This window comes from Pogona vitticeps, chromosome 6 (assembly GCF_051106095.1).
Source record: "Pogona vitticeps strain Pit_001003342236 chromosome 6, PviZW2.1, whole genome shotgun sequence".
Taxonomy (NCBI): domain Eukaryota; kingdom Metazoa; phylum Chordata; class Lepidosauria; order Squamata; family Agamidae; genus Pogona; species Pogona vitticeps.
The window spans coordinates 50,513,928-50,529,262 of NC_135788.1; the positions used below are offsets into that span (position 1 = coordinate 50,513,928).

Consider the following 15,335-nt stretch of genomic DNA (forward strand, 5'->3'; position numbering starts at 1 on the left):
TTTCCTTACCAGAGCTGGTGGACTTTGTCTCCGTGGCACTTTTGGAGTCCCCAAGACTTTTGGTCCTGGGTGAGTTCAACATCTATGTGGAGGCAGAGGTTTTCATTCCAGTTCTTGAGTTCTTGGAAACCATGGCTTCCTTGAACATGTTCCAACATGTCAACGGCCCCACACACGTGGGCGGTCATGCGCTAGACCTGTTGTTCTCCACTGAGCAGAGTGAGTGTGGTCTGATGGTGACTGACCTTGTCTCAGTCCCCTTGTCATGGTCAGATCATGCCTAATAAAATGTAACCTCTCAGTGGCTCTCCCTCCCCGCAGGGTGCATGGACCTATTTTAATGGTCCGCCCTCAAAGGTTACTGTATCCATCACGATTCCAGGATACCATGAGAGGGATTCCAGCTGATCTGTCTGGCGCTCCTGTCAAGGCTCTGGTGGATGGATGGCTTGCTGCCGCCACTAGGCCTGTAGACACAATCGCTCCAAACACCTTCTCTGGTGCACAGCTCAGCCAGGGCCCTGGTTTAACTAGGAGCTGCGAGCTATGAAGCAAAACAGGAGACAGACAGAGTGCAACTGGAGGCAGGAACTGATGGATTATAATAAGAAAGCTGTCAGGATTGTGACTAACCACTACCTGGCTGAGGTGAAGGCTGCTAGACGATCACACTTCGCTGACTGGATAAGCGAAGCTTCAAATCAGCAGGCGGAACTTTTCCGTATAGTTTGTGATCTATCCGAGATTGGTCTAGGTGATGGGCCTCCTACTAATATCTCACCTGACCAATTTGCAGCATTTAAAAAAGTCTAAAGTGGAGGCCATCCACCGGGACCTCTCTCCTTTTTTAAATACAGTGGATCGAGCAGAGATGTCCAATGCTCCGTCTTCCCTGGTGAGACTTGAATTCTTTCAGCCTGTGACACCAGATTTGGTGGACAAAGCGCTTGATCACTGCCGGGCCACCACTTCCTCTCTTGATCCTTTCCCCGCCTGGCTAATCAAAGCAGCCAGGCCTATAATAATGGAATGGGCCACAGCAATAATTAATGGGTATTTCCAGGGGGGCAAAGTCCCTCTTGCCGTCAAGGAGACACTCATTAGGCCCATTAGGAAGAAACCAAATTTGGCAATTATAGGCCCATCACCAATGTTTCCTTCCTCAGTAAAGTGGTGGAGAGGGTGGTGGCTGATCAGCTTCAGGCTCTTTTGGATGAAACCAATGCCCTGGATCTGTTCTAGCCGGGCTTCAGGCCATGCCATGGTACAGAAACGGCACTGGTCGCACTGCTGGATGACCTGTTGAGGGAGGCTGACAGGGGTAAAATGTTCTTGTTGGTCCTCCTCGATATCTCAGCTGCCTTTATTATTTATTTATTTATTTATTTATTTTATTTATATCCCGCCTATCTAGTCGCAAAGGACTACTCTAGGCGGCTTACAACAGGGAAGAATACAATAAAAATAGAACAACAAATTAGAAAACAGATAAAAGTAAAAAACAATAAAAGATAAGAAAATCAGAAGTAATCTGGTGAGAAGGCCTGCCGAAACATCCAGGTCTTTAGTAGATTCTTAAAAGTGCCCAGCGAGGGAGCTCCGCGAAAACCAGGAGGTAAATTATTCCACAGGCGAGGAGCGACCGCCGAGAAGGCCCTATTTCTTGTTTTCTCTTTCCGGGCCTCCCTCGGCGTTAGGCTCCTCAGCCTCACCTCCTGGCTCACCCGTGTGACCCGGGTAGAACTTGGTGGGAGAAGGCGTTCCGCCAGATATCGAGGCCCTAAACCGTTTAGGGCCTTATACGTAAGCATTAGCACTTTGAAGTCAATGCGGAACTTGATGGGCAGCCAATGCAATGCGGCCAGAGTGGGCGAAATATGTTGGAATTTTTTCACTCCACTGAGTAATCTGGCCGCCGCATTCTGCACCACCTGTAATTTCCGCAGCAACCTCAAAGGAAGCCCCACGTAGAGCGCATTACAGTGGTCTAATCTCGAGATTACGAGCGCGTGTACTAAGGTGGTGAGCGCCCCCACCTCCAGGTAGGGCCGCAGCTGGGCTATCCGCCTGAGATGAAAAAAGGCAGTGCGGACCACCGACGCCACCTGTGACTCCATGGAGAGCACCGGGTCCAGATGGATCCCCAAGCTGCGTACCCCATCCTTTGCAGGGAGGGTCACCCCCCCAAAAGAGAGGGAGTTTCCCAAATCCCGGACTGTGGGGGGGCCCACCCTCAGTACTTCCGTCTTGTCCGGGTTCAGCCTAAGTCCGTTCTCCTGCATCCATTCCAGTATAGTCTCCAGGCAGCGCTGGAGGCACAGGACGGCTTCTCCTGCGGTTGGCAAAAAGGAGATGTAGAGCTGCGTGTCGTCCGCATACTGGTGACACGAAGCCCCACACCTCCTGATGACCCCACCCAGCGGCCTCATATAGATGTTAAATAGCATTGGGGAGATAATCGACCCCTGTGGAACCCCACAATTGAGGCTCCACGGGGCCGAGACTCTCTCCCCAAGCTGAACTCTCTGGGGACGGTCCTCCAAGAAGGAGCGGAGCCAGGACAATGCCAGGCCACCTATTCCCAGCTCGGAGAGCCTTCCCAGGAGGATACCGTGGTCAATGGTATCAAAGGCCGCTGAGATGTCGAGGAGGACCAGCAGGGACACTTTGCCCCTATCGGCCTCCCTCAGTAGGTCATCATACAGGGCGACCAAAGCCGTTTCTGTGCCATGGCGGGGCCTGAAGCCCGACTGGAATGGGTCCAGGGCATCTGTTTCTTCCAGGAGCGCCTGAAGCTGGTCGGCCACCACCCTCTCGACTACCTTGCTAAGGAAGGAAACATTGGCGACGGGCCTGTAATTGCCAATTTCGTCCGCCGCCAAACTAGGTTTCTTCCTGATGGGCCTAATGAGTGTGTCCTTCAGGGCAGATGGAAATCTGCCCTCAAGGAGAGACCCATTTATAATAGCCGTGGCCCACTCCGTTGTTAACGGCCTGGCTGCCTTGATTAGCCAGGCCGGGCAAGGGTCCAAAGAGGAGGTGGTGGCACGACAGCGGTCAAGCGCCCTGGAGACAGTGTCAGGCGTAACAGGCTGAAAGGTGTCCAAGATCACCGGGCAAGACGGAGCGCTGGACATCTCAGCTCGACTCACTGTACTCAAAAAAGGAGAGAGGTCCCGGTGGATGGCCTCCACTTTTGATTTAAAAAATGCTGCAAATTGGTCCGGCGAGAAACTAGGGGGAGGCCCATCGCCCGGACCAACTCCGGAAAGGTCGCGTACTATACGGAATAACTCCGCCTGCTGGTTGGACGCCTCGCTTATCCGGTTAGCGAGGTATGATCTAGTAGCAGCCTTTACCTTAGCTAGATAAAGGTTAGTAGCGACCCTGACAGCTATCTTATTAAAATCCGTCAGGGCCCTTCTCCATCTGCGCTCTAGCCGTCTCCTGACCCGCTTCCTCGCCCGGAGGTCCCGGTTAAACCAGGGAGCCGGGCGATCTCTGCGGCGGAGAGGGCGTTTAGGTGCGATCATGTCAGCAGCCCTAGTCGCAGCGGCAAACCAGCCATCTACCAGAGCCTCGACAGGAGCGCCAGCCAGGTCAGCCGTAACACCTCTCATGGCATCCTGGAATCCAACAGGATCCAGTAGCCTTCGAGGGCGGACCATAACAATAGATCCCTGCTCCCTGCGGGGGGGGAGAGCCATTTTAATGGTACACTTTATTAGGTGGTGATCCGACCATGACAAGGGTACCGACTCAAGGTCAGTCACCATCGGACCACTCTCACTCCCATTGGTAGAAAAAACCAGGTCAAGTGTATGACCCCCCACGTGAGTGGGGCCGTTGACATGTTGGGACATGTTCAAGAAGGCCATGGTCTCCAAGAACTCAAGAGCTGGACCAGAGGTCTCCGCCCCCGCATGCACGTTGAAATCCCCCAGCACCAAAAGGTTCGGGGAACCCAACAGTGCCGCGGAGACGAAGTCCACCAGCTCCGGTAGGGAGGTGGCTGGGTCGCGGGGAGCACGGTAGCCCAGCAAGATCCCAATACCATCCCTGGCCCCGATAGACACATGGAGGGCCTCCAGACCCGGCTTTATCACCGAGGAGCGCCTAGTGACCTCCAAGCGGGACTTATGGACAATGGCTACTCCCCCCCCGACCCTCCAGTCTACCCTGGTGTTGGACAGCATAACCGGGCGGACAGATGAGAGCTAGAGGGGGACCCCCCTCTCCAAGTTTCGGTTATGCAAGCCAGGTCTGTATCCTCCTCCAGGATAAGGTCTTGAATTACCTGGGCCTTATTGGATACAGACCTGGCGTTCAACAACACCAGGCGTAGAGTGGAAGGCTGGCTGGTCTGGCTACCTCGATGCTGGGGGCTGGTCTCCGTCTCAGAACAAGGAACAGCCATTAAACATCTGTCCCTAGTTCTTCTAACACGAGCAGAGACGGAGCCAACGCCATATCTCCCCCTACCCGTAATCACAGAAATGTTCTGGGGCCCCTCGCTGGGAAGGCAGGCCTTCCAAACCATATCAAAGGAGAAGAAAAGAGGAGAAAAGAAAAAAAGAAAAAAAATACAAACAATCAATTAACCCACAATAAATAACTTATACAATTATAAAATAAATAAAAATAATCTAACAGAAAATAATAACAGTATCAATTAATCAAACATTTAAAGGGAAAAAAAACACAATACAATCAATTAACCCACAATAAATAACTTATACAATTATAAAATAAATAAAAGTAATCTAACAAAAAATAATAACAATATCAATTGATCAAACATTTAAAGGAAATGGTCGACGATACCGTCGACCATGGTAACCTCCTGGGGAGGCTCTCTGAGTTGGGAATTGGTGGCCTCGCATTGGCCTGGCTCCAATCCTTCTTGGAGAACTGCCCTTGGAGAGTTCAGCTTGGGGAGAGCGTTTTGGCCCTGTGGAGTCTCAATTGTGGGGTTCCACAGGGTTCGATCATCTCCCCAATGGTGTTTAATATCTATATGAGGCTGTTGGGTGGGGTCATCAGGGGGTGTTGGGCCTCGTGCCATCAGTATGCTGATAACACGCAGCTCTACATCTCCTTTTCACCTACTTCAGTGGATGCCGTTCTGTCCCTTCAGCGCTGTCTGGAGGCTGTACTGCAATGAATGCAGGAGAATGGGTTGAGGCTGAACCCGGACAAGACAGACATCCTGAGGGTCAGTGGCCCCTCTATCGGCGGCTTGGGAAACTCCCTCTCTTTTGTGGGGGGTGACTCTCACCGCGAAGAGTGAGGTTTGCAGCTTGGGAGTACAGTACATCTGGACCCGATGCTTACCATGGAAACCCAGGTGGCGTCAGTGGTCCGTTCCACCTATTACCTTCTGTGGTGGATTGCCAAGCTTCCCTATCTTGATGGTGGGGCCCTCACCATTCTGGTCCATGTGCTTGTAATCTTGAGATTAGACCATTGTACAGTAATGCTCTCTGTGTGGGGCTACCTTTGAGATTGATGCAGAAGCTTCAGATGGTGCAGAATGCGGCAGCCAGGCTACTTAGTGAAACAAGAAAACACCAGCATACCTCTCCCACTCTGGCTGCCTTGCATTGGCTGCCCATTCGTTTCCGAATGGAACGCCTTCTCCCACCTTGATACCTAGTGGAACGCCTTTTCCCACCTAGATCTACTCGAGTCACTCACTATAGCCAGGAAAGAATGCTGAGGGGCCTAACGCTGAGAGAGGCCTGGAAAGAATGAACAAGAAACCAGGCCTTCTCGGCAGTGGTCCCTTGACTTTGGAATAGTCTGCCATCAGAGAGCTGCCTGGCACCCTCGCTGGGTGTTTTAAAGAGTCAATTAAAGACTTGGCTCTTTAGGCAGGTCTTCCCTCCTGTCAATACTTGACTTTTACTTTCTACTTAATCTTTTGTTTCATATTTTCCATCTTGATTACTAATATTGTCAATGTAAATAGTTGTTTTAATTGTTTTTATGAATAATTTTATTGTGAGCCACCCTGAGTAAACATATGTCTAGAAGGGCGGGATAAAAATCTAATAAATAAATAAATAAATAAAGGTATATAACTCAGTGGCTTAGATGTCTGGCTGCGGAGCCAGAGGTTAGGAGTTTAATTCCCCATTATACCTCCTGTGAGTAGAGCCAACCTGTGTGGCCTTTGGCAAGGTGCACAGTTCCAGGGCACCCCCCCCCCAGAAGAAGGGAATGCTAAACCACGGTGTATGGAAAATCCTGAGAAGAGTCACCATAAGTCAGAATTGAGTTCACAGCGCATGATTATTATTATTACTTAATCGCAGCCTAAGAAGTCTCTCAGAAGCACACTTTGACCTAAAAACAAGGCACACACTTCCCTCATAACTTGTTTTAAAATGAAACAAGAGTGTTTCTTCTTGCTGCCACTGCCACAATAGTGATATTTGGTGGCACAGCAGCACATTTTGTGCCATGATGGCATGGGTTGATGGGCTTGGCAGATGGAAGGAATGAATCTCTCCACCAGTAGAAGTTGCTCATTTTGACTCAGGTGAAGATGATATCCAGGCTGCACACTTACACAACAGTAGGTTGTACAGGAAATAATTGTATTTACATCTGTGCATATATTAGAGAATTGGTCAGCCACTTAATTCTTGAATTGTATAAAAATAAGCTTGCAAATTTTTGTCCAGAATTAGTGGGACAGGACTGCAGACCATCCTGGATAAGGTATGGTATTTCTTATAGGACTTTTGATGGATGAATAAAGTAACATTTCTGAACTAACAGAAGATCTTTTCATCCCATAACTTGATTAATGATTATGTTTAAAATCTGAACATACAGATATAAGTTAGGTTATAAAATGGACAATGACTCTCTTCCTATTCAATGCAATAGTCTAGAATAGGGGTCCACAACCCCCGGTCCGCAACCTGGCAGTGTTCCGTGGCCTATCTAGGACCAGGTCGTGGGCACAGATCTCCTAGACCCCTGCGAGCACCGTCGCACACATGCACATGAGAGCATTCCACCCCTACAAATGTGCTATGCGCATGTGTGTGAGTCCCCCCATGAGTGCAACATGCATGTGCATGAGCTCCGCCCCCCTGCAGGCACGCCACACACCCTCAACTGGTCCGCGGTTGGGAAAGTGTTGGGGACCACAGGTCTAGAAGGAACAGAAGACACATTAATGCTACCGTATTTATCACTTCTATGTACTAATACTGATCATGACTTACCATCACTATATTTGGTACATTTCTTGCCATAGCCACATTTGACTGGCTATGCTTCCATCCCAAGTCACACCTATATTGTTGCTCCCACAGATTGGAATGCAGCAGCAGTATGAGCTTGGACAGTACATAAAGAAAAGATATTCTAACTTCCTGAGCCATGCATACAAACGAGAGGAGGTGGGTACTAGAACTTATAAGGAAAAAAAATCTCCAACAATGTAACAACTGGGGCCACATATTTTTTTAAATGGGCATTGAGATAGAATTTAAGGTATATAGTCAAATATTTGGATTTCTCCCCTGCCCCAAAATCTTACTAAGTTGAAATCCAATAACAACACATTTCTCTTCCTCCTTCGTTTTAACAACTGCACCAGTCTTCCATTTATTCTTGTTAGCCCTTAATTACAGCTGTTGCACATAACAGTTTCTGGGGTCTCCTATGCTTCTTACATTCTTCAGAGAAAAAAGAGACAAATCTCAGGTCAAGTAGCACTGGAGGGAAAAGTGTTTGATTTTTCTCTATGGGGTGGCTTTAAAGGTTGGGCATTTACCTCCATCCATTTCTAGATCATGCCCACATTTGTTTGTTTGTTGTTTGTTACTTAAATTTATATACCTCCCCACTAGTGCATGCACTATTCTGGGTGATTTACGGTAAAATAAAACAAACAACATCAAGTTAAAATAAAAACACATAATCAATTAAATAAACTCAAGATTCTTAAATTATAACTTACAAGCCTAATGTGAGACATATAAAAAAAAATCAAGGTGAATGGCTAAAAAGAGGCCTCTCCAAAAAGAAATGTTTTCAGACACCTTTTGAATGTTGGGAGGGAGAAAGCCAGGCTCACCTCCTCCGAGAGTTGTTTCCATAGTCTTGATGCCACTGTGAAGAAGGCCCTGGTTCTAGTAGACGATTTCCTGCCCTTGCTTGGGATGGCCATCTGGAGGAGCATTGCCTGGGTAGACCTGAGTGGGGTAGTTAGATGACATAGGGAAAAGACGCTCCGACAAGTAATGTGGTCCCAAACTATTAATGGCTTTGTAGGTGATTATCAAAACCTTGCATCTGACCTGAGAGGCAACGTCCAGGCAAGCCAGGACTGGGGATATGTGGTCAAACGGCTTGGGCCCTGGATACCTGAAGGACCGCCTCCTTCCATATGAGCCGACCCGGCTGTTAAGATCTAGCCAGGGGGCCCTTTTGAAAGAGCCGTCCCTCAAGGAGGTAAGAGGGATGGCTTGCAGACAAAGGGCCTTTGCGGCAGCTGCCCCCAGACTATGTAATGCCCTCCCGACTGAGATTCGTCTGGCGCCAACGTTGATGACATTTCAGCGCCAGGTAAAAACCTTCCTGTTCCAGAAGGCTTTTAATTGAAATAACATCAACTGTGGGTCCTGATTATGGCAATTTTAATTGTATTTTAATTGTATTTTAATCATTTTATTTTTATTGTATTGAATTTTAATTGTTGTAAGCTGCCCAGAGACCTCTGGGTAGAGTGGGCGGCATATAAATTAAATTAAATAAATAAATAAATAAATTTACTTGACCCAGACATTAGTCTTGTTACCACATTCTGGACCTCCTGAAATCTCTGGATCAGCCCCAAGGGAGGCCCCACATAGAAGGCATTGCAGTAATTGATCTGGGAGATAACCAGTGCATTCACCAATGTCTTCATCCAGGTAGGGATGGAGCTGAACAATATACTTAAAACTGATTAAAGGCAGCTCTGGACATGAAAGCAGTCTTTCTGATTAAAGCAGTGATTTCTTTTTTCCTTTCATCCCCCCTTTTTTTCCTCATCACTTTTTAAAAACCATCTTCACCTGTGATGTACTATTTCTTTAAGTCTTTAAGCTGAAAAGAATAGTAGAAAATGTTTCCTGGGCCAATAAGAAACTGAAACTTGTGCTCCACTGTGGCCTAGCAATTCTAGTCTCAAGATGTGTGTTGAATGTTACTGTATGTTGGACATCACCAACATGATGTCAATAAATGTTGGTGTTTACAGAAGGTATGAGGAAGCTGAAATTTACCCTGCTGCATGCATAAGGAACAGGCATAACATGACATCTTCCTGCCATCTGTCACCAACCAGTGCTTGCACATGGTGCCAAGATAAGATGGCCATGAAGAGAGTCTTAGAGTCTTCAGGGTCACCTTATTATGACGAGGTTTCTGTGTTCAGATCCTGAACTGTGACATATTTGCTTTTATTTCTTTTAGATTTTGGTTCAGAGCTCAGAAACCGATCGAACAATTATGAGTGCCCAGGCAAATCTAGCTGGTATGTTCCCCCCCACTGGTGAGCAAGTATGGAACCCTGACCTCCTTTGGCAACCTGTCCCAGTTCACATTGTACCAAAAGGACACAGTCCGGTGAGTAACAATAAAAGAAACCATTCTTCCAGCCTTTAACACTTTTTAGGGTCAAAGTAGACCACAGATAGTTAATGTCCCAAGTTCCAGGGGTTGCACATGCGTTCATGTGCACACACACCTCTGTACATTGGAGGACCACACCCACTCCCATTCTCTCTTTCAATTGTTACCATCTGGTAGAAGGCATAGGATAATTAAAACAAAGACAAATAGGTTGAAAAACAGTTTCTATCCCAGAGTTACAGCTACAGTGGTGCCTCGCACAGCGAGGTTAATCTGTTCCGGATTAACCCTCGCTGTGTGAAAACATCGCCGTACGGATCAAAAAAAGCCACTGGAACGCATTAAACTTAGTTGAATGCGTTCCAATAGCAGCTTTAATCACCGTACAGCGATGTTTCTCCGATGGCCGGCAGCCATTTTCGCGCCCTCCCCTCGCTTAATGAGGGCGCGAAAACACTGCGCGTGGCCATTTTGGGGCTTCCGGCAGCCATTTTGAAGCCGCCGAACAGCTGATCGGCAGGTCGCAAAGCGAAGGTCAGTAAGCGAACCGCTTACCGACCTTCACTCTGCGATTTTGAGCCATAGGGGCCGTCGGTGTGCGATCGCATTTGCGATCGCTAGAACGGCCCCGTTGTGCAGATTTGTCATTCTACGGTGCACTCGTTGTGCGAGGCACCACTGTATTTTGAATTCCACTGTATAGTGCAATATTAATGTCTTGTGCGATGGGAAATTGAATGTGAAGAATGTGGGTGTGAATGAGAGGGGTGTGTTTTATGTGTAATGTGCTATGTTTTCATATTATGGATGTTATGTTCTTGTGTGTTTTATTATTGTATGTACTGGAGATGGCATTTAATTTCGTTGTATGGAAGTACAATGACAATAAATTCAATTCAATTCAATTCAATTTTCTACAACCAGAAATATTCTTCCTAAATTTTTTCAATGAATAAGCCCCATTGTGCCCCCTGATGGCTTCATGAACAAATTTACCTCCCTTCCCTTTCTTCCTAAATTGTTAAATGACTTGTAATAGTGGGGAGAAAGCTCCTTCAAACCTAAAACAGTTGAAGGAACCTCCAAACATGATGAAAGTGTCCCTCATGTCTCTAGAGAGCACAGATTAATTTTTTAGAATTAAAAAATAAATAAACTGGGTGTAAGAGTTTGTGGAATCAGTGTTGGGGACACCTTCAGACCCATGAACTAGAGAGCAGATTTAGCAGTAGAAAGCAGCAGATCTTAGTTCTGATTCTTTTGTATCTAGCTCCATCTTACTAATTCTGCACATTGGAACATACTGTACAGTTAGGGTAATGGGCTCCATCATGTGGATGGGTTTACTACTAAACTGCACAATTCCCATAGCAGTTTGTTCCTCACTATGGGTTGCTGGCACTGCTGAGAACCAGGAAGAATCAAATTTATATGGCTATTCACAAGAGACTAAGGTTTTGTGGTACTTTGCTGATGACGATGCTACCTACAGAGAAAGATCACAGTTGGAACTCATGCCTCTTCCATTATAAATACACTAATTATGCCTAAGGCTGAGAGAAAATGAGGTGCTCACCCCACAAATTCAGGCTGAGCAGAGGATTGTAGTCAGAATTTCAAGCTCATAGTTTTCATGCTTGACCACTGTCAGCCCTGTCCTCTCTTCGTTCAGAACTTTTCAGCTAAAAATAAAACAAAGGTTAGTCACATGCTTATTGTTCCATAATAACAAGTTGCCCAAGGTTGTTGCACAAAGATAGTGATAGATTTTTCAGTCATTTGAGGAAGAGAAAAAAAAGAGAGAATGCTGTTTCTCTATTCTGAATTTGAACAGCAAAACCTGCTTCAAGCTGTTCAAAAGTGAAGGGGGACAGGAAGGAAGAAGTGCAAACTAATTCTCAAAGCAAAATGAGCATTGGAATATTACATTCTAGCTGTTGGAGCACAGTTCAGCGATGACCTTCATTTTATTGATTTAGTACATTTATAGCACCATCTATTTACTCAGAAGCCAGATCCATTGTATTCAGTGGGACCTACTGTAAGTTAAGAATGCCCAATAGAGACAAGGAATGCGTAGCATTCCAAATGTTATCAGACTGCAACTCGCATTATCCTTCGCACTGGCTGTACAGGCCAAGGCTAATGGGAAATAAAGTCCAACAATATGCTCTTCATCAATAATGGAACTCAGGGCAGCACACACAGGGTTCCCAAAAGATTGCCTGGCCTAAGGTGGTCCAAACCCAAATCAGTTTACTTCCAGCAAGGTCACTGAATCATGTGATTTTAAATCAATGCATTTTCTACTCAGTATTATTGTGCAGACATACATAAGACAGATGCAATATCACTGCTATACAAGAGCCTTATAGTGAAACTTAAAGTGTCATAGAAGCTGGCCAAAAATAAGTGGGTGTTTTTCCCTGCAGAAATTGTGTTACCCAATATTTGACTGTCCACGTTACAGAGAACTTCTGAAGGAAACAATGGAATCAAGTGAATTTCAGGCCAAAATTCAACCATATGAGGTAATTAAAAATTGACAATAGTAATTCTTGCAAAATGTCTTGTTCCCTTTGAAGCTGGCTACCTCAACATAGCAATCTAACCTGTTGAGAAATTTCTGACCCAGCACAAGAATAACTTGGAGACTATGACTGTTTTTTATTTTTTAAAATCTACACTGTCTTGTATAATCTACCATAATCTGCCTGTGATTGTATGTACTATGTTGTGAAGTATCACCACATTTAACTACAGTGTATAATCACTGCATTGATCGTAGGTTAAGATATCAAAACCAAAATTTAAGAAAAAGCATATGGAATATTCTTATACTGTATTTACTGTATAAACTCTATTAAACAATAAACACAGCCTCGTTGGGATGACCATTTCTTCCACTATTAAAACAAGATATACATGAGGCTTTTCATTACATGCTCCCTGCACATTGCAGTCTTTTGTTTCGCTTACTAGGATGTGGTGACAAGCTGTGATGTGCATAATCACATTACCTATATGAACATGTATCTCTGTGCATTGTTTTCTATTTGAGGTCATTTTTCTTTTTATTCCTTTACAGGAATTTATACAAGAAATAGCTGTTTATGCAGGATATAACCCTTACATTCTCAAATATGTGGACAATTTCAAACTCTGGCATATACAGGATACTTTGTTTTGTGAGGTATTTTTCCTTTTTACATTTTTTTAAAAAGCGTTAACTTGATTTGCCCCACATAGTAGAACAAATCTTAATTTGAATGATTTAGTGGCCAAAATCCTGTTGCTTAGCATAGTAAATCACACTAGAGTAGAACCATTGAATCAGTAGAGATTTGGTGAGACAACCTCTCCATAGGTTCCACTAATTCAAATAGGTTCCATTAATTCACATACCCCAACTGTGACTTACTTTAGGATAGAAAGTTGCAATTAGAGTAGCCCCACTTGAATCAATTCAACTTACATAGGAGTTGACTCAGTAAATCCCCATTGATTCAATGGACCTACTCTAGTGTGCTTTGCTACATTAAGGAACAGGGTTTTGACCAACAGCCAAGTGCAACTCTGCGGCCTATTAGCATAACTGGTACAGTGGTGCCTCTCATACTGAGCGCACCGCTTAATGATGAATCCGCATACCGATGTGGATTTTGCGATTGCTAATGTGATCGCTTACCAATGTTTCTTCACATTGCGAGGGGAACAGCTGTCCAGCGGTTCAAAAATGGCCGGAACACCCAAAATGGCCACCGGAACCACCCAAAATGGCCACCAGAACACCCAAAATGGCCGCCGGAACATGGGGAAACATCGCAGAATGGTGAGTTTGGGGCCCATTTGGAACATCGTTTAATGTGTTCCAATGGGTTTTTTTGATCCGTATAGCGATGTTTCCCCATAGCCAAGGTTAATCTGGAATGGATTAACCTCGCTATGCGGGGCACCACTGTACTTAAGCTGGCTACCAGGCAATAGGGCTGTTCTGACTATTGGTCTACACTTCCAGCAATGGCCATGCTTACTGGGGGGTTCTAAGAACTGCAAATTAAGAATAATTTCCATGCTCTGTCTGGTTTCAACTTAATACCAGATCATAGTTTGGCATAATGAGAACAAGCTTTAGACATACAAAATCCATTGTCTTTCCTCGTATCATGATTAATAACTTAGTTTCTTATTACATGGCAAACCCTGGTTTCCAATCCTGCCTTGCAAGCAAGAACCAACTGTTATTTCCCTATCTTGGTAAAATGACAAACCAGGGTTTATTGGGAAACCATGATAAGGTATTTATGTACCCAACGGAGCAGGAAAAAGCAGTTTAAAGGGCCTGAGAATCATGCAAACATGTTTTTTTTAACTCTAGTTAATTCACAATTACACATTGCCTAAATGGGCAACCGAAGACATAAGAGCAAAGCTGGAACAGCTAACGGTTATTTCTTTGTCGACATTATTTGGCATTTACAAAAGGGAAGAGAAGGCTCGACTACAAGGAGGTAACTTTCACTGAAACATGATGATTACGGTTCTGTACAGTGTATGTTCTAGATAAAGTAATAATGCAAAGTATTCAGGCTGACAGTTCTAATTAATTCAATTGATATATATCAATTAACAAAAGCTTGATTGATTGATTGATTGATTGATTGATTGATTGATTGTTATTGTAAGTATATACACAGTATACCCATGCAATATAATTCACAGACACCCAGAGACCAGACATATGCACACACATAAAATTCCCCAAACACTCCCCACCCACTAAAAAATAGCTGATTATTCAGTGGCCAATTTTAATCAGTAAGGGAGAATTTTAATTGGCATCACTGAGTTAAGCAAGCATTCACTTCATTTTTTTAAAATGCTGTTTTGATCCTATCATTTTATTGTAGTAAACATATAATTTATATTTCATTCTCACCTCTTCCAGTTAAAGCAGTGGTCCCCAACCTTTTTAATGCCAGGAACCGGTTTTGTTGAAGACCATTCTTCCAAGGACCAGTTGGGGGGGGCTGCTGCCACCTGTGAATGGGGGGGAGGTGGGGGGACTGACCTGGCGGGAGGGTTACTGGGTCAAAGTCAAGGGGAAGGCAGACCCCAACCTCTGAAAGTTGCTTGCAAAGTTGCTGCCTCCAGCTCGCAGCCCTGAGTCCCCCACCCTGGGCAAAGGAAGGCTCCCTTGCACCCAAGTCACCTGTTGCACAGAGGTGAAGAGGCAACCTGTCCCTCACCCCTGTTCCCTCTTCCCCTGAGAAACTTCCTCAGGTGAGCGAACCCTGCTGCAGCTTACCTGCATGTGGCCCTGGTACATCCTGCCTCATCTGCTTCAGATTCCCCCGGAAGGCGACAGGTTGTGGGCTGGGGAGGGGGGGAGAAAGGAGATGGAGGTGGGGCCAAGGATTCTTCTCCTGGCCAATTGCAAATAAAATAAAACTGGAGCTCGCTCTGCTTGCAAAAAGATCTTGAAAGGGCTTCCCAGGTGCAAAAAAATAAAAATAAAAGACCCCACACTGGACTCGAGGGCAGCGTCTGTTGCTCGCGGGTGACCTTGTCACCGTTTGCTGGGTTTTTAGCCCCTCCTCACTCTTATGTGGATGCGGGCAGAAAAAGAGGAGCTGGCCCTCCACACCCCTGAGAAGTTGGTAAGGAAAAGCTCAAAAAAGCCTGCTGGGGTCCTC

General features: G+C 45.6%; 1 protein-coding gene across 1 annotated transcript in view; it reads left to right on the forward strand.

Moving 5' to 3' along the window:
* Positions 1 to 15,335, forward strand: part of LOC110084886 (prostatic acid phosphatase) — a 45,751-nt gene that overhangs the window by 14,110 nt on the left and 16,306 nt on the right. Inside the window, exons 3-7 of the mRNA XM_073003498.2 lie at positions 7,332 to 7,418; positions 9,481 to 9,633; positions 12,072 to 12,170; positions 12,728 to 12,832; positions 14,018 to 14,150. Of these exons, the coding sequence (XP_072859599.2) occupies positions 7,332 to 7,418; positions 9,481 to 9,633; positions 12,072 to 12,170; positions 12,728 to 12,832; positions 14,018 to 14,150 (577 nt within the window). The remainder of the gene's footprint in view (positions 1 to 7,331; positions 7,419 to 9,480; positions 9,634 to 12,071; positions 12,171 to 12,727; positions 12,833 to 14,017; positions 14,151 to 15,335) is intronic.